The 19,844-nt window shown below is 42.2% G+C and overlaps 1 protein-coding gene across 7 annotated transcripts in view; it reads right to left on the reverse strand.

Annotated features, from left to right (window-relative positions):
- The window catches only part of Septin6 (septin 6), a 76,339-nt gene that overhangs the window by 35,952 nt on the left and 20,543 nt on the right, over positions 1 to 19,844 (reverse strand). For all 7 annotated transcript variants that reach the window (XM_021152934.3, XM_021152932.3, XM_029473378.2 and 4 more), the window contains exon 3: positions 17,403 to 17,598. In XM_021152934.3, coding sequence (XP_021008593.1) covers positions 17,403 to 17,598 — 196 coding nt within the window. The remainder of the gene's footprint in view (positions 1 to 17,402; positions 17,599 to 19,844) is intronic.

Genomic DNA, 19,844 nt, shown 5'->3' on the forward strand with positions numbered 1-19,844 from the left:
AATGCTGCTTCCCTTCTGGGAGGAAGAAATTCATTCTGTCAGCCTAGGGCAGGGGATTTTCAGATTCCTTTGCCAGAAGAGAATGATCAAAGGGAGACATAAGCCCAGCCAACACCTCCTACCTGCAGCAGCTCCCTATGTGAGCCTTTGTGAAAGAGCCCCCAAGGAGCAAGGAAGAAAGCAACATTTAAAAAAAGAACCACAGCATCCTTCATCCCTGAGAAGCGAGGACAGGAAGAGACCCAGGTGCAGGGTCTCTCTGGCACCCCAAAGGAAAAAAAATCTAAAAATATCATTCATTCATTCATTCTTTTTTTGATTCCCCCCTCCCCAGCTGAGGCGGTTTTGAAGCACAAATGATTCTTTAGGTAGCAAAGAGTCTTAGAAGCTCCTGAAGATTTCATAGTGACAGTAGAGAATGCATCCCTCAGACGTAGTTAATTTTTAGATGGGTAGCTGGTTTGAATGATATGATCAGGATATGGCTTTGCTTTCTTCTATTACATAATTTCTCATTTACTTCAGTTTTCGCTCCACACGAAGGGGCAGGGGAAACAGGAGAGCAGATTTTTTTTTCCTCAACTTCCTTCCTCCTGAATACCTAAAATCCCAGGGTCTGCCTCTGGCCCTCAGGGTCTCCGAAGAAGTACACAGACCAGCCAAACTGCCCCCAGGATTGGGTTTAATGAGATCTGAAAGATGGGTGACTCATCTTTGTCTCCGTCAGCTTTGTATTGCCAGTGTCTGGCCTGCTGTCTGGCATACAATAAGGATTCCACCTTCTGTCTGAGTTCCCTCACCTCTGCCCCCATGGCCGATCTGCCCTCAGTGGCTATCTCTTTGCTACATGTTGCTATCCTTACTGAACTCTATTCTGGGGCAAAGAAACCATCGATTTCTTTCTTTAAGGCACTACTTTTCTCATGCTCCTCCCAAGAGGATGTTTCTGTATGACACACCCACTAGTTTCATGGAGGTCTAACAGAAGACAGTTTTCTTCTACCACTCTATCCCTGGCAGATTCCATCCTTCCTCATCGCTACAATTAATCTTTTTCCCTTTAAGACAATAAGTTTGAGACTTTCACAGACCATTCATGCAATTCTTTTCTAACATGTAAAGGTGTTTTTACCTGTATGCATGTCTGTGCACCACATGCTTGTCTAATATCTATGGAGGCCAGAAGATGGTGATAGATCCCCTGAAGCTGAAGTTACAGTTATAAGGCCTGAGGTGGGTGCTGGGAATTGAACCTGGGTCCTCTGGAAGAATAACCAGTGCTCTTAATCACTGAGCCACCTCTTCAGCTTTATCCATACAGTTTTAAACATGGAGCCCACAGACCTCCAAGGAGCCTATGGATAGAATTTAGTGAATCCACAAACTTGCACAGGAACAAAATACATCTCTAACTGAAATGTTCCCGTTTCTTCAGTTATAAACTGAGACAATAATCGATAGTATTGTCTGTGGTGCCTGTGATTTTTCTATGCAGTACAGATCACTCATATTTTTCTTTCCCATTCCAGTGGTTGAACATATATCAAAATAGCATCTACATCCATCATAGTTTCTGTATTCTGGTAATTATTAAGCCTGCAAATAGATATCATTATTTTGGAACTTAACAGAGAAGCATATGGGTTACTAAATCATAATTTAAAAATATTTAGATAACTGTATTTTAATACAATTAGTACATTAGGCATTCAGAAGTTATTTTGAGAATGAGGCCATGGTCTACAGCACAGTACTAAATGGTCTAGATGGCACAATGGTCTAAATTCTCCTTCATTTCTGGTAGTGAAATGCACTATGGAGACACTACAATAGAGTACTGAAAAGAAAGTACTAGGAGTTTGGCTACTTTAATACCATTACCAAGGACGGCTTCTTTGAGGGTTCAGTATCAGAGCTGCAAGAATGAGTATCACCAGCAAGCCACGAGATCCGGGAGAAGGGCAGTCCAAGAAGCAGTCTGTAATAATGCCCCAAAGGCAGAAGCCAGCCTGACAAGTTTAAGCAAGGAAGAAAGGCGGGGAGCTGGCGGGGCAGTGGTGGGGAACCCCTTTGATTCCAACACTCAGGAAGCAGAGGAAGGAGGATCTCTCTGAGTTCGAGGCCAGCCTCATCTATATAGTGAATTTCAGGATAACCAGGGCCACACAGAGAAACTCTGTCTCACAAAACAAAACAAAACAAAACAAAACAAGAAAGAGTAGAAGGGTGGGGAGCTAAAATGTAGTGACTGTAAAGGGAATGAAGAAACTATTAAGTACAGCTACACAATAGAAGCAGCCCACACGTCTATCCAGAGATGCTTGGGTACAGAGAACGTAGACTAGCCAGACAATAAAGAGCCTCAGGGATAAAGAAATTCTAATGCAACCTGCCTAACACAGGTGAAGTCCTAGGATCCATCACCAACACTGAAAGGAGGGGGAGGGCTGGAGGGAGGAAGTGACTCATCTACAGACAAATTCCATGGGATTTCACTTATATGAGGCACCTGGACCAGTGACATTTACAGAGACATAAAATAATGGCATTTCTTGGAAGCTGAGGTGAGCAAGGAATGGAGACTTGCCCAGTGAGTTTTCTTTCTTTTTTCTTTTTTCTTTTTTTTATTAGATATTTTCTTCATTTACATTTCAAATGCTATCCCAAAAGTCCCCTATACTCTCCCCCCGCCCTGCTCCCCTACCCACCCACTCCCACTTCTTGGCCCTGGTGTTCCCCTGTACTGGGGCATATAAAGTTTGCAAGACCAAGGGTGGCCAATGGTGGCCGACTAGGTGAGTTTTCTTTGGGGGTGAAATAGATGTGTGGGAACTGTGCAGAGGGATGGCTGAACAGCAAACAGAGGTGGTGGTGATTGTCGCTGTATTAAATGCCACTGAATCATTGTGCTTAATGAGTTTTGTCAAGAGCCTCAGTGATTTGGGTACATACTAAAGTCTGAGAAGTTTTGGCATCTATCATTAACTTGATCACCTGACTGAAAGCTAACTCTCCCCTGGAGACACTATCCCTCAGCAGCCATCTCCAGGATATGTTTCTTTTCCCTACAACCCATGCACCTTGAGGTGAGATAAGGTAGGCCAGCATGGAGCTCTTTTAGACAACCCTCTGGACATCCCTTCCTTTATCATGTCAATGCAAAGCCTCTTTTCTTTGGAGACCCAGCATGTCTTCCTTCGGTAGTACCTGGCCCAATCTTTCTCCCCACTCTAGGTAATTCCAATGTACCTGCTAACAACTCTTCCAGTCTCCAAATGCTGTGACTACCTTGACTTTATAACTTTGGCTCCCTCTGCTCCCCACCCAAGAAATCCTCCCTGTAACATGCAAGTCTCTGACCACAATCTGGTGTCTATAACCTGCCATATGCCTTTGATCCTCCTAAGTATGAGTTGTCTCCTCAGAATGCTCAGGAGTCTGACTCTTTGTCTCATTTCACAGGATACCAAGGTCTTCCTGGTCTCAGCTTCTTGTCTGCCAAAGCAGAATCATATGGCTGGTCAACTGAACCACATTTTTAGGAGACAGGGTCTTGCTGTGTTGGCCAGGCTGGTCTTGAACTCTAGCTCAAGCAGTTTTCCTGCTTTAGACTTTCTAATAACTGTGACTACAGATGTGCGACACTACGTCCATCATGAAACATTCTTATCAACACCTTCAGCTCCATTCCACCCTTGTCCTTCCACCCTGGCTGCCTAGTAAAATAAGAACTGAATACATTTCAGGTTCTGACTACTTGATTGCTGTCAAAGTTTGAACACAAATACAAAGCTGTGGTTCTTGAGACTTTTATAGATTCATAGCTTGACAACTCCCATGTGTCTAGGGTTCCAAAATCCTGGCAAGGGAATAAAGAAAGGACACACACATATAGTGAACCTGAGATCATACTGGGCTCTGCTACCTGTATCCCCATCAACTGGAACCTCAGTGTGTTTATTAGGTACAGCACAGGAGCAAAGCCTAGCAAGTCTCTGTAGGAGGTCTCTGAAGGTGAGCAGTCTCTGGCTATAAATATTTTGGAGAGGGGGGGGGTCTGGAGTTACTAGTCTTTGTACACACTGATAAATCATAAAAGGAGATTTGCCATTTCTCTTGAGCCTGAATCATATGGGTAAAAGCTTTCCCCAATTGTCCCATAGGTCCAAGGGCCTTGGGATATCGTTGACATGGCCATGCCCATTACAATATACATTCGCATAGGACTTCTCTTGGGCTTTCCTCTGCTCCCTACAGAGCTCTCTAACTTCATCCGAATCTCCAGAGTAATAAAATAGCCCCCTGCTTGGCCTTGGTTGGCTCATTCGCCACTATTCTCTCATTGATCATTTCAGACTTTCATTTGATCTCTCAGGCTCCAAAATGATTCTTGACTCCATCAGTCACAGTCTGACAGCTTCCTTTACCAGCAGAGCTGAGACCACAAATCTCATACAACCCCATCTCCTGAGCTTTAAAGATGTACCCACCCTCCCATTTCCTTCTCATCTAAGGATGAAGTATCTCTCAGCTCTGCAAGGCTTGTTATCCTTGTGTGCGTGATCATCCTTTGCAGCCTCTTTGGGATCCTTGGTCCATGCTCTGTCTCCTCTCTTCCTACTGACTCTTTCTCCTCAACTCTTGAGCATACTTAAGTCTTATCTCAAAAGAGAACTCTTCTTAACCCAATCCAATCCTCCTCAACTCTGATCCTTCCCAACAATGTTCCTGTGCCTTCCTTTCCCTAAGCAGTCAAGTTCTGAATCTATACCTAGCACAGAGAAGCTCAGTAAATATTTAATGAGCGGAGAGAGATTTCTTATTTTTTTTCTTTTCAGTTTTTTAAAGAAAGGGTCTCATATAGCCTAAGCTGGCCTTGAACCCACTATGTAGTAGAGAATGACCTTGAACTTTTCTTTTGCAGTAGATGGCTATTAACACAGAGACCTACAACTGGACAACATAAACAGTGAGAGACCTTGGAGCACTCAGCCCTAAGTGGGATGTCTTTATCAAACCCCTCCCTTCTAGGCTCAGAGATCTGTGTAAAAGAAGAGATGGAAAGACTTTAAGAACCAGAGGTGATGGATGACTCCAAGGAAGCAGCATCTTCTGGACACAACAGTGCCGATGCACATATGAACTCACAGAGACTGTGACAACACATAAAAGACCTGCACAAGTTCGACCTAGACAAAATTCCAACACAGAGATGGGGGGATGCAAAGTCCCACCCCCAACCAAGAAGCTATTTGCAGTTGATAACTGCTGCGAGGGGAAAATCAGTTTTCTCCAATAGATTGACAGTGGCTATATTCTAAGGCAGGCCCCATGCTCAGGAGGAATCGATCAACACAAAACAGACTCCATATATTTCCATGTGTGTGGGTTTTTGTTGTTGTTGTTGTTGTTATGATTCAGTGATTTATTTTGTTTTTGACTTAGGGTTTGGTTTTTTGTTTGTGTTCTTGATTTTTTTTTCTCTATTTGGAGAGAAAGAACATGTAGTTGGGTGAGTAAGGAGGTGGGTAGATTCTGGGAAAACTTGGAGGAGGGGAAAGAATATGATCAAAATGTAATATATGAAAAATGTAAAAATTAAGAAATATTTATTTTTTTACATATATGGGTGTTTAAGATGCATTCACATATGTGTACCATTTGGATGCAGTGTACTCACAGGGCATCATATTCTCTAGTACTGGAATTACAGATGGTTATGGGCTGCTCAGTAGGTGTTAACAATTGAACCTCGGTCCTCTGGGAGTCAGTGCTTTTAACTGCTAGGCCATCTCTCCATATTAATTTTTCACTTGATATCTCAGGCTCCCATATGATTCTTGACCCCATTAGTCACATGATAGTTTGGCAGCTTATTTTACCAACAGACCCAAGGCCACAAAGCTCATACAACCTCATCCCCTGAGCTTTAATCATATGTTCATTTTAAATCACATGTATATGTGGGGTTGATATGCGCACATGAATATGAATGTCTGGGGAGGTTAGAGTTATCAGGTCCCTTGGAGTTATCATTACATGTGGTTATGTGTTACCTGACATATATGTGCTGAGAATTTAACTCTGTCCTCTGAGAAAGCAGTATGTACTCTAATTGCTGAACCATCTTTCTAGCCTTAGGGACCTGAACTTTTGACCTGTCTACTTCTATCTACCAAGTGCTGGGATTACTGGCATGTACCACCATACTCAGATGCAAATCGAAGTTTCTTGAAAAGAACAAGTTTTTTAGCTTTTTTTTTTTTTAAATCTAATTCACTCTTCACTTCACTGTAGACTATTTTCTATCCTGTGCCAGCATCCTAGTAAATACATCTTATGGATAGTTTTGTTATCAAATGATGAAACCTTACCGGTATTCTCTTATTTTTCCCTACTAATGTATAGCTCATGCATTCATTCAATACATACCGAATACCAGCTATATTCAGGGTGGCTAACTTGTACTTAACCTTGACAACTTCAAGACTAAGCCCAGCGTTTTCTGACCACCTGCTCACCCTGCTTATCAACCTGCATTCTGGACTCTCACAGCAAGGCTTGGCCAATTGCTACCCCTTCTTGTTTCCACACTCTAAACCCCTGCTATCTATTACTGACTTGACCCCATTTATGCATACATATTCATCCCCTCCACCAAGATGAAAGCTCCTTACCCAAGCACTGTGCTTTATATCCTACTAGTAGGCTGGAAGGATGGGTCAGATGATAGAGTCATTCGCTGCTGAGCCGGACCACCTGAATTTGACGCTCTGGTCCCACATGGTGGAAGGAGAAACAACTCCTACAGGTTGTTCTGACCTCCAGGCACACACCATGGCACCAGCTGGCTAACACAGCTGCTATTGTATAGCTAGTTCCTCAGAAACAGTCCATACTGAAAGGAAATTCTTTAAGCCAAAAGGTAAACATCTCAAAATAGCTTTAGGGAGTCCCTGAAACTGAGCAGACTCACTTAGGCACCTCCCTTCCTAGTAAGCAATAAAGACTGCCGAGAGTCACTCTTCAGTCTCACCAACTGTCAATTAAGCCAAGCTGCAAAGGATACTTTCAGACCACACCAGCTTCCTGGAAGCAGAAATAGGCCAAGCAGCCTGGAAGAGGGTTCAACCAACTGAGTCACTTGGAAAGGACACTCCCCAACTTGTTGAACTGCCTGAAGACTGTGCAGTGTACTCCAAGTTCCCAGTTTTTGTGAGCTGGAAACAATATAGGGACATTAGAAGAAGGGAGTCTTGCTCTTGCTCCTTCGCCTGCTTGCTGTGTGAGACTGAGTAACTGCTAGATCCTTGGACTTCCATTCACTGCTTCGGCTGAACCATTGTTGGGAATTGGACTGTAAGTCATCAATAAATTCCTTTACTATATAGACTATCCATAAGTTCTGTGACTCTAGAGAACCCTGACTAATACAGTTGGTATCCATACTTTGTCGTGGGCTCCTTATCTGGGGTAAGTAAACATGTGTGTCATGTCTCCCCAGGAAAAGTCTTGTCACACAACACTGTCCTCACATGCATACAGTAAATAAATAGATGCAATGTTTCTTAGTGGCACTAGCCTCTCACACAGTTCCTGGCACACTGTAGACATTTGTTGATAAACTGAATAAGTTCCTCCATAACTCACTTGAATCTTAAATTTGGTGGATTCTCTCTCAATCAAGTCTACCTCCTCTTCTTTATCCTATAACTTTCACTTCCCTGTTTAAGCCTTCCTAATTTCTCCTATCCTAAAGAACTGCCCCTGCCTTCCTTATCTCCCTTTGCACACTGCCTTATCTCTTTCCCCAGCTTTTAAAATCCACTGTCTACACCTACTTTATCTATTTCCGTTTTTAAAACACCATCCTTTAAATTTCCTTTCAGTTATACAAACAATCTATGCATGCATGCTTCCTGCTTTATCAGTAACCAGTTGAATATTGTTCCAGAGATTTCCTATATAGTTTTATGCAGATGTAGAGGAGATTATTTGTTTTTGTGAGAGGGGGAATTTTCATAAATGGCACAGTGAAACAACTTCTCATTTTTGTTAACAGCATGACCCGATGATGTATCCATGTGAATGTAAGCTGCAAATATGATCCCATGGTATGGTCACAACACAGCTAATGTAGCTGATTTACTTACAGACAGGTAGGCAGGTTAAAGGTTTTTTCATTTGATAGCCAATGCTGCAGTGGACACTATTGCTTCCTGTAAGCACGTGTGTGTGTTTTCTGGGCAACGTAAAGGAAAGGAGAATTGCTGGGCTATGAATTATTCACATTCAAAAATTTAATGGATGCTGCCAAATTTGCCCTCCAAAAAAAAATCTGATCAATTCACACACTCACGTGAATGAAATTCCCTGGTGGCAGTGGCTATTATATCATCTTTTATTATTGCAAATCTGAGAGAGGAAAAAAATTATGTTTTTTTTTCCCCTCATTGCCGGGGAAGCTGAATGAACATCATTTCATAGTGTTGACTGTTCCATTTGTATTTCTCTTCCTAGTCAATTATCTGTTTATCTCTCATGGAATTACAGAAGCCCTTCTTTCATTTAAAATCCATTTCTATTACACAGGTTACAAATAGTTTTGCCCCATTTGTAGTTTGATTTCGCTTTTGCTTTATGGTATTTTTATATTTTAAAACATAAGATATCTTTACTTTTAAAATTTTTATCATTTTTATTTATATGTATGTGCTTGAGTGTGTGCACGTGGCAGTAAGCGTCTGCCACAGAGGCATCAGATCCCTTGGAGCTAGTTACAGGCAGCTGTGAGCCAACTGATGTGGATGCAAGAATCCAGCTCTGGCCCTCTGGAAGCAGTATGTGCTCTTAACCATGACACCCTTGCTCCAGCCCTCAACAACTTTTCCTCTAACTTAGACCCAAACACTCTTTCCTTCTGTGAGTTTTAGACGGTTTCACAATTCTAAAAGCTTTCTCTACCCCCAAAGATATAAAAATATTCTCCGACATTTTCTCTTTATATTTTTAGAATTTGTTTTTAGTCCAACAGGAATCTATTTTTATAAGCGGTGTTTGGATGAGAGGGTCTCATTTTATGTTTTTCTAAGTGGATGGCCTATTTTTCCCAGCAACACTTCTTCAATGGTCCATTCTATCCCTGCTGACTTATAGCGGTGAAAGTTCCATGCAAATGCAAATCTGACCCTGTCCTCACGGTTCTACTCTATTGCTTCTCCCCCACCCGTGTTCTGTTGCCTCTCTGTCCCGTTCACAAGAATGGCAACCTAATTTCTACCTACAATCTTCTGAGAATGATCAGTCCTAAATATTTTGAAAGTTTTCATCCTGCCACATCTAATAGACTTTTTCTAATTCTCCTTTTCTTGTACACTATTTATTTTTTTCCCATAAATGCTACATAATGCTATATTCTCCTTTGATTCTTACCAGTAAAATCATGCTCATAATAACACATTCTATTTGTTAGGTAGTTATACTGTACCAGGCATGGTTTCAGCATTTTTTTTTTGTCATCCATGTCAAGTATGTTATACCATATTCTGATAGTGTAAAGATTATTATGGACATTGTACCCATTTTACAGGTGATTTTAAAACTGATACATAGTCAATTGGACTATCTTGCCTTTAAAGGTCCCTGGTCTAGCAAATGGCAATATGAGATCAGAACCCAGGCCTGCTTGTGACAAAAGCTTACATTCCTAGCCACTCTTCTCTCTAGCTGGTCTTGAAAAGTCTTACTTACCCCTGGGTTCTTTTTTTTTTTTTTCCTCTAGCACTCCTTATTCTTTTTCTTCTTTCATTTATTAGCAGTATTCGGGGTTTTATGTGTGGTTGATTGTTTGGGTGGTGTTTATTTTGAGAGAAAGTCTCACTATGCAGTCCTAGCTGGCCTTGAACTCAATAAGTAGACCAAGCTGCAAGTCATGTGTGTGTGTGTGTGTGTGTGTGTGTGTGTGTGTGTGTGTGTGTGTGATTTTAGACAATGTCCCATGTTGTAAACAAGCTGGCCTCAAACTCACTCTGCAGCTGAAGCTGGCTCTGAATTCCTGATCTTCCTGCCTCTGTGTCATAGGGATACATACCTCATGTACTGGGATTCTATGCATGTATGATTCTAGGCATGTATCCTTGTGAACAGCGAAACATCACCAAATCCATTTGTTTGTTTGTGTTTGTTTGTCTGTCTGTTTGTTTGTTTGTTGACAAGGTCCCAAGTATCCGAGGCTAGCCAAAGATTCACTGTACAGTAAGGATGACATTGGACTGCAGAGTCTCCCGCTTCTACCTTTCCGATGCCAGGACTACAGGTGTGTGCCACCATGCCTGGGGGCATGCTGATGACCAGACCCAGGGCTCTGTGCATGCTAGGCAAGTGCTCTACCAACTGACCTCCAGCAACAGTCCCTATTTCAATATTTTTAAGACAGGGCTTCAGTCTGTAGCCCAAAATAGCCCCAAACTCTTGGTCTTTCTGCCACAGTCTCCTGCATGCTTGAATTACCAAGTACAGGAAGTGCAAGGATGTAGCAACTAATGTGGCTTCCACCAGTTTGGGTTGTTTCGTCCTTGTTTAAACAGATGCTGTGGAAAGGACGGGGTCTTCTGACATATTTGTGGTAAAATACCCCTCATAGCACATAGAAAACACCGGTTTCATAGGGCTGCTGACACTGGTCTGTAGTTCTGCTGTTAGAGAGGCTGAGGGAGGATTACAAGGATGGGGATCACTAAGTCAAACAAAACTGTCTATGCTACAGATAGAGTTGGAAGCTAGCCTAGACGACTTACCGAGACCATGTCTCAAAAAAAAAAAAATTGAAAATGGCCGGGTATATAGATCAGTGTTAGAGTGCTTGTCTGGCACACAAAAGGTCCTAGGTTCAATCCCTAGTGCTTCAAGAAAACAAACTGCTTTGTATTACAGATGATTACAGCTTATTTCATTCTTGCTCTCTACCCTAATCCCAGGGAAAGTTTATCATTTCTTATTTGAGTTTGTACTGTTTGATTTTTAAAATATATATGTAACAAATATTTCAGTCTTTTCTTTGGTTAGGTTGGTTTGGTTATGTTTTAGCTAACTTCTCAGTAAGTTACCCAGACTGGCACCAAACCAAATCCTCCTGCGTGAACCTACCGAGTGTTATGATTATAGACATGCGCCACTATGCCACACTATCAATTTTCTAAGCAAGAGAAACTACTGATGACATTCTAGAAATGAAGCAGAAATAGACTGCTGTCTAGGAGATAGTATCTCTTCAGTATTCCCAAGCCATCCCATTCAAGACAGCATTCATATGCAGAATGTCTATAAGGAAAGGACCGTGAGAAATTTCACTGAAGGCTTTCTAAAAAAAAAAAAAATGTGCAGCTTAGAGTAATGATCATATTGAGCCCAACTACTAAATGGATGGGGAATAGGGTCTAAGTGATGCTCAACTAAAGAAGATTAACATAATAAGCCATTTTATAGAAAGAAAAAAAATCAGCTGTGGCCAGTGACATGATACGGCAGATTAAGGCACTTGCTACAGACCCTGACAGTATGAGTCCAAGCTCAGGGTCTCACAGGGCAGAAGGACAGAAGTGACTCCCCAAAGTAGTGCTCTGATGTCCACATATATGCCATGGCACAAGTATACATGGGTGTATGTGCATGGACACACACACTAAGCAATTAATTAATAAGTAAATGTATAAACAAATATAATTATTTTTTAAAAAAGAGAGGTGTCTTCCTTTTAGAGGTTTGTATAGAAAACAGACTATATTTCAGTTCTTAGGAAACTACATGTCTACCAGGGGTTAAATAGTCTAAGCAGGGATAAGGTGGAAAGATGGGGGAGAGGAGGGAGGAGTGGGGTAACCCAAACTAAGAATGTATTTTCATTCCTTGTGGAAAACTACTACTTTGTAAGCGATATTTGATACTTTTGCAGAAGACCTGGGTTTGATTCCAGCATCTATGAGGCAGTTCACAACCCCTATAATTCCAGTTTCAGAGGATCTGACTCCCTCTTCTGGCTTCAAAGACATTACATGCATAAAGTTCCAGGCTTAATCCCCAGCATGCATGCACACATGAACGCACAAAGAATGAATTTCTTAAAAAAGAGTTTGAACAGAGAGATATGCTGTATGGGTGGGCAATGCCGCTCTTAGGAGACATGGGTTAGAAAACAAAAACTCCAGGGCCAGGCACAACATACCTCCCTCTCAGTTATTGGTCTTGGAGGCTCCAGAGGCTACTACGTTTGTTCTTGGTTGCCCATCATAACTAGATATTAAGATCTTATTGCTATTATTTTGCAGGACACAGAGAATTCAATCTGGACCTGACCTGAAAATTCCCACTGGGTAGCTTTCATAGTGCTTAGGTACTACATAGGCCACTGGGGAAGAAAAGATACTAATGACCTTACCCAGTGTTAGAGCCTAGAATACTGATCTGCCAGGCAAGATGTATTCACTTTAGTAGTGGTATAACTGTTATGCGGTACTTAACTGCTTTCTGATTTTTGATAAAGGGTTGGGAAGAAGGCTCAGTGAGTTGAGCACTTATACAAACATGAGGATCTGAGTTCAGATCACTAGAACTTGGAAAGCTGAAGAAAGTAGCACACATCAATAACCCAAGCGGTCTTAAAATGGGATGGGAGGCCAAGAAAGGAGAATCCACTTTCTGGCCAGCTAGTCTGACATATGCATAGAACAGAAAAAGGCAATCTTTCAAACAAGGTTGACAACCAACAACCAAGAGGTTATCCTCTGACCTCCACACATGCAACATGGCACATATGCTATGGTACATGCACTTATACTTGTATACAAGAACACATACGCACAAAGATTTTTTTTAAAAAGGAATTTGAGTGGTCCTTTCTGTCAGTATCCTACCAGCTCCCCCCAGCCTTTATCACACCCTTATCTCAGCCTCATTCACCCCTCACATGCATCCCCAGAATCCTCCAGCTTCTTCTGGCTCTCTTTCTTTCTCTCTGTTTAGACCTTCTTAGTCCCTTTTCACAATCCTCTCCTCCATCTGCTGACCTCACAGATATCCTGAGGTTCCTGTGTTTAGCACAGCATCCTTCTCTCTCTGATTGCTGGATGATCTTACATGTGTATGTGGTTGGAACATATCATTTACCTAGGCCCAGACCTTCTTCTCTGGACTTGTGACTGTATGGTCAACTGCCTACTACTGAGGCTATCCTGCATGTAAATATTCTATACATATCTCCAAATTGGAATGCCTTGTTTCTGGTATTTTAAAGTCTGGTTCACCTATATCTCTCAAGGGAGGCCATTATAACTGAGTTATTCCCCAAAGCCAGAAATTCGGATTTCTGAATTTCTATTCTAGATACTTCTGCCTTCACAACCCCATATGAAATCTTTACTATGTTTTGTCAGTTTTACTCAATATTTATGGACTCCATCTCTTCTTCCCTATCTCACCTCCTATGTTATTTCCTGCCTCAATTTTCATTGGTCTAATACTTTCCTGAATGGTCTTGCTTACCCAGTGTATCTCCACACTAGCCCAAAGGATTTATCTCAAAATCTAATCAGACTACATTCTGCTGCTTAGAACTTCTGAATGGATCTGTATTTGTACATTCTATAACCCCTGCAGGAGTTGTCCTCTGTTTGCCCCCTCCCTTTACTTTCCCCTAGCTCACTTCAACTAGTAGCCCAGGGTATGTTCTAGGTTTAATGGGGCCTTATGCGAAATGCACAGGACAACTCAAGAAAAAGACTATGTTATAACTAAAAGTGGCTGCACATGGGAACCCCAAAGATTAAAGTTCACTGGTTTCTCAAGAAATCTGCCTCTCGAGTACTACATTGAATAGGTAAAGCTGCCCACTCTCTTCCCTACCTATTCAATACAGTACTTGAAGTCCTATCCAGAACAATTAGACAACAAGAGGAGGTCAAAGGGATACAAACTGGAAAGGAAGAAGTCAAAATATCCCTATTTGCAGATGATATGATAGTATACTTAAGTGACCCCAAAATTTCCACCAGAGAACTCCTAAACCTAATAAACAACTTCAGCAAAGTGGCCGGATATAAAATTAACTCAAACAAATCAGTAACCTTCCTCTACTCAAATGATAAACAGGCTGAGAAAGAAATTAGGGAAACAACACCCTTCACAATAGTCACAAATAACATAAAATACCTTGGTGTGACTCTAACTAACCAAGTGAAAGATCTGTATGATAAGAACTTCAAGTCTCTGAAGAAAGAAATCAAAGAAGATCCCAGAAGATGGAAAGATCTCCCATGCTCATGGATTGGCCATCTTTATAGTCAAAATGGCCATCTTTCCAAAACCTATCTACAGATTCAATGCAATCCCCATCAAATGTCCAACTCAATTCTTCATAGAGTTAGAAAGAGCAATTCTCAAATTCATTGGGAATAACAAAAAAACCAGGATAGCAAAAACTATTCTCAACAATAAAAGAACTTCTGGGGGAATTAGAAGTTCCCTGACCTCAAGCTGTGCTACAGAGAAATAGCGATAAAAACTGCATGGTACTGGTACAGTGACAGGCAGATAGATCAATGGATAGAATTGAAGACCCAGAAATGAACCCACACACCTATGGTCACTTGATCTTTGACAAAGGAGTTAAAACCATCCAGTGGAAAAAGGACAGCATTTTCAACAAATGGTACTGGTTAAATTGGCAGTCAGCATATAGAAGAATGCAAATCTATCTATTCTTATCTCCTGTACAAAGCTCAGGTCCAAGTGGATCAAGGACCTCCACATTAAAACCAGATACACTGAAACTAATAGAAGAGAAAGTAGGGAGGAGCGTCTAACACATGGGTATAGGGGAAATTTTCCTAAACAGAACACCAATGGCTTATGCTCTAAGATCAACAATGGGACCTCATAAAATTACAAAGCTTCTGTAAGGCAAAGGACACTGTCAATAGGACAAAATGGCAACCACAGATTAGGAAAAGATCCTATATCTGATAGAGGGCTAATATCCAATATATACAGAGAACTCAAGAAGTTAAACTCCAGAGAACCAATTAACCCTATGAAAAATGGGGTATAGAACCCAAGGAGCTGAAGGGGTTTGAAGCCCCATAGGCGGAACATCAATATGAACTAACCAGTACCCCCAGAGCTCCTTGGAACTAAACCACCAATCAAAGAAAACACATGGTGAAAATTGTGGCTCTAGCTATATATGTAACATAGGATGACCTAGTCGGTCATCAATGGGAGGAGAGACCCTAGGTCCTGTGAAGGCTCTATGCCCCAGTACAGGGGAATGCCAGGACCAGGAATGGGAGTGGGTGGATTGGGGAGCAGGGGGAGGGAGAGGGGATAGGGGATTTTCAGAGGGGAAACTAGGAAAGGGGATAACATTTGAAATGTAAATAAAGAAAATATCTAATAAGAAAAAGAAAGCAAAAATGGGGTACAGTACTAAATAAAGAATTCTCAACTGAGGAATATCAAATGGCTGAGAAACACCTAAAGAAACGTTCAATACCCTTAGTCACCAAGGAAATGCAAATCAAAACAACACCTCACACTAGTCAGAATGGCTAAGATCAAAAATTCAGGTGACAGCAGATGCTGGCGAGGATGTGGAGAAAGTGGAACACTCCTCCATTGCTGGTAGGATTGCAAGCTGGTACAACCACTCTGGAAATCAGTCTGGAGGTTCCTCAGAAAATTGGAAAGAATACTACGGGAGGATCCAGCTATAACATTCTTGTGCATATACCCAAAAGATACTCCAACATATAACAAGGATACATGCTCCACTATGTTTATAGGGACATATGCTCCACTATGTGCATAGCAGCCTTATTTATAATAGTCAGAAGCTGGAAAGAACCCAGACGTCCCTCAACAGAGGAATGGATAGAGAAAATGTGGTACATTTACACAATGGAGTACTACTCAGCTATTAAAAGCAATGACTTTATGAAATTCTTAGGCAAGTGAATGGAACTAGAAAATATCATCCTGAGTGAGGTAACCCGATTACAAAAGAACACACATGGTATGCACTCAGTAGTAAGTGGATATTAGCCCAAAACTTTGGAATACCCAAGATACAATTCACAGATTATGTGAAGCTCAAGAAGAAGAAAGACTAAAGTGTGGATGCTTGGCTACTTCTTAGAAGGGGGAACAAAATACTCACAGGAGGAAATATGGAGTGTATAGCAGAGACTGAAGGAAAGGCCAGTCAGAGACTGACCTACCTGGGGATCAATCTCATATACAGTTACCAAACCCAGACACTATTGTGGATGCCAAGAAGTGCTTGCTGACAAGAGCCTGATATAGCTGTCCCCTGAGAGACTCTGCCAGAGCCTGACAGATACAGAGGTGGATACTCTCAGCCAGCCATTGGACTGAGCACGGGGTCCCCAATGGAGGAGTTAGAGAAAGGACTGAAGGAGCTAAAGGGGTTTGCAACCCCATAGGAAGAACAACAATATCAACCAACCAGAACCCCAGAGCTTCCAGACTAAACCACCAACCAAAGAGGATAGCTTTGTTGGACATCAATGGGAGGCGAGGTCCTTGGTCCTGTGAAGGCTCTATGCCCTAGTGAAGAGGAATGCCAAGATGGAAAAGTGGGAGTGGGTGGGTGGGGGGAACACCTTCATAGAAGCAGGGGAAGGGGGGATGGAATAGCGGGTTTCCAGAGGGCACACCAGGAAAGGGGATAACATTTGAAATGTAAATGAAGAAAATATCTAATAAATTTTCAAAAGAAAAAAAAAATCTGCTTCTCTACTTAAGCACACCAAGCTGCAGTTCCCCAGACCACACCTGAGCTCTCTGCATCACTTTGCCTTTAAAGAAGTGGGCAGCTTCCTGGATTGCCTTTCTTTCTCATCAGCTGTCTGTCTGGCCAGCTCTTCAGGAGTTATCATAGGCTTTCCTATGAAGTCCTCTTCGACTTCTTCTCTGCATGGAGTTGACTGTACTTGCCCTTGTGGTCTCATTGCAATCTGCCCTTCACCTCTTTGCATCCACTCCTTCATAGAACATAGTCATCTATATGGAAATCCTTTGCTTAAGAAAAGCCTTTCCCATGAATGTGTCAAGAGCAAAGATTAAGCCAATCCTTTGTAGATTGTTAGATTATAGGAGGGCCTGGCACAAGGCTGAACGGAATCAAGGATCCACTCACGTGTATTAGAAAGACACCCTTCTTTTGGCAAAGTATATGGAGTGGCACAGTTGTAGATAAAGATCCCACAATGATGCCCTGCTTACAAATTGCCTGCCCATATCACTCTAGTGGGCCCCAGAATCTGTGCTCTCTCCAAGACTCCCATGGTAAGGTACTTTTCATGGTTCCTCCCCCACTGTCCCATTGTTACCTGTCCTCCTTGTTGATCTGGTCCCCAAAGCCTACAGTGCTCACAATTGTGAGTTTCAACCCCACATTGCTCTCCTGGAGGTCGTAGGTATTGGACTGGAGCTGAACCCCTGGCTGTGTGTGGGTCGCTGGCTCCCCTTCAAACTTGGTGTTAAACAGGGTATCCATGAGCGTGGACTTGCCCAAACCTGTCTCCCCTGAAAAGCAAAAGAGATCAAGCAATGACTATGTAGCCATTGTGCATCATATTTTACATAAGTGAGCAATTGCACAGAAGTACATAGAATATATAGTACCAGTTACGTGAAAAAGGAAAGCAGAGACATGCCAGCAGCAGATAGCTCACAGTACTAGAGAATTGGGCTAATTTCCACTTTTGTCTTCACAGTTTTTTCTGTTATTTGAATCCTCACCTTGAGGATATACTGCTTTTAGAGGCAGAGAACGAAATGCTATCCATACTGATAGAGGGGTATAATTATCCCTAGAAGTAGCCTGTACAGAGGTATAATATACTCCTCTTAATACTTCTCTCTGACTGGTGGCCTTTTATATATAGTTTTCATTTTTTTCTTTAGCTTTTCTGTATTTTCTAAGTAGAACATGTAAATAAATACCAGTTGTCAAATAAATACCCTCTCCTCTCATCCCCTGGCCTCAGGTTCTGCCCAAACTGTGCTCAACCCACAGATGCCACATTTTTGTCTCCCAGTGGAAAGACTGTATCTACTTTTGGCTTCTCCCAGCCTAGATGACCTTTCAGGGAAACTATTTTTTTTTTTAATCTACCGAGGAATGAACTTGAGCTGCAAATTACTCTTCTTAAATTTCAAACAAACCAGGCATTTGTTTGCTTAACTAACATGTTGGCTGTGTGACACTAATAAATCCAACCACTAGAATTTTACACTTGGCCGATAAATGGGGGAAGGGTTATGGTGGACTGGTAAAGGTTTGGGGAGGTTATTCCTGGGACACGAGAGGCTACCAATTCACTACCTCAAACCAAGGAGTCTTTGGAGAATGAGACATCACAACCACGAAATGGAGAGATGCTAGTGACATGGACCTAGGCAGGAGGCTGATAGGAAGCCATAGCTGGGATAGGCACCAAAGCCACTTTTCATCTCCGTGGATTCAGATTGTATTTGGCTCCCCATCCCTCCCCAAGGAAATAAGAAACACTAGGAACCAAAAGTCAGTAGCTAAGCTGGAGATGTAGCTCAGCCAGTAGTGTGTTTGTTTATGATAGCTGACACCCCATCTGATACCCAGCACTGAAGAAACCGAGCATACACATTTGTAATGCCAGCACTCAGGAGATAGAGACAAATAAGAAGGATAAGATCAACCTCTGTTAAATCTCTGGTTTGAGCCCAGCCTTGTCTTTAAGTCAATAGTTAATGACAGGCTGGGCATGGTGGTGTACATCCTTAATCCTAGTACTTGGGAGGCAGAGGAAGGTGGATGTCTGTGAGTTTGAGGTCAGCTTGACCTACATAGTGAGTTCCAGGGCTATGTAGAGAAACCCTGTCACAAAGTTAATGATGCTGGATTATTCTTGGACCACCTTGGACCACAGTACTCCCTTACTAGCACCGTCCCTCTTCTTCCTACACCTCCCCAAGCAAAGAGAGACTACGTGACCTTTGCTTTATCCTCATAGTTAGGGTTAGGTTTACCCTGGGTAGTGCCCGGCCTGGCAAATCTTCCCTTGGGACCAACAGTAGACATTTGCAAGGCAGTGCATAGAACTGCATGGTGGGGAACCGAAAATCCTCCCTCTTTCCCACTCTCTCAGTGTATATATAAAATCCTAAACACTGACATAAAAATACCTATTATGAGAGTTTCTATGTGCAGAGAAAGAAAAGAACATTCAATTTAGCCTGGTTACCAAGGTCCCCAGCCCTATTCCATAGCCAGGTATGAGTAATGAGGTAAATTGCCAGGCTATGCAAAAAGAGTTCCTCACACAGATTGTGTTTCCAACCAGGATCTGCTATATTCATCAGAGACAAAGATTGTCTAAGAAGAGATGCTTGGGGGGGGGGTCCTCCCCTAAAGAAGGTGTTCAGGTCCCAAGAAAAATATGGTGCAGTAAGGTCTTTGCCATGGGAGGTGACAGATTCAGGCATGCAGCAGAACACCCCATCAAAGACCATGGTGCAGCTCACTTTCAAGTAGGGCCACGATCTCTGAGGTGAGAATGGAAGGATGGGCACCATGCTTTAACTCAACTTCTCTCTGGACACCCATGTTCCACTCTCTGGACACCCATGTTTCAGGTACATTTTAACTTTTTTTTTTTTTTTTTTTGTACATCTAATGGATTTTCCTCAACCTCATCCCTCTTTGTCCTTTGAGATCATTACTGAATATGCCTGCTGCTCCTGGACAGTGGTGGGCTCCAATCTCCACAGCTCTCCAATACGGGCCCCCT

Source organism: Mus caroli, unplaced genomic scaffold (assembly GCF_978045245.1).
Source record: "Mus caroli unplaced genomic scaffold, Mus_caroli_1 scaffold_5, whole genome shotgun sequence".
NCBI classification, from domain to species: Eukaryota; Metazoa; Chordata; class Mammalia; order Rodentia; family Muridae; genus Mus; species Mus caroli.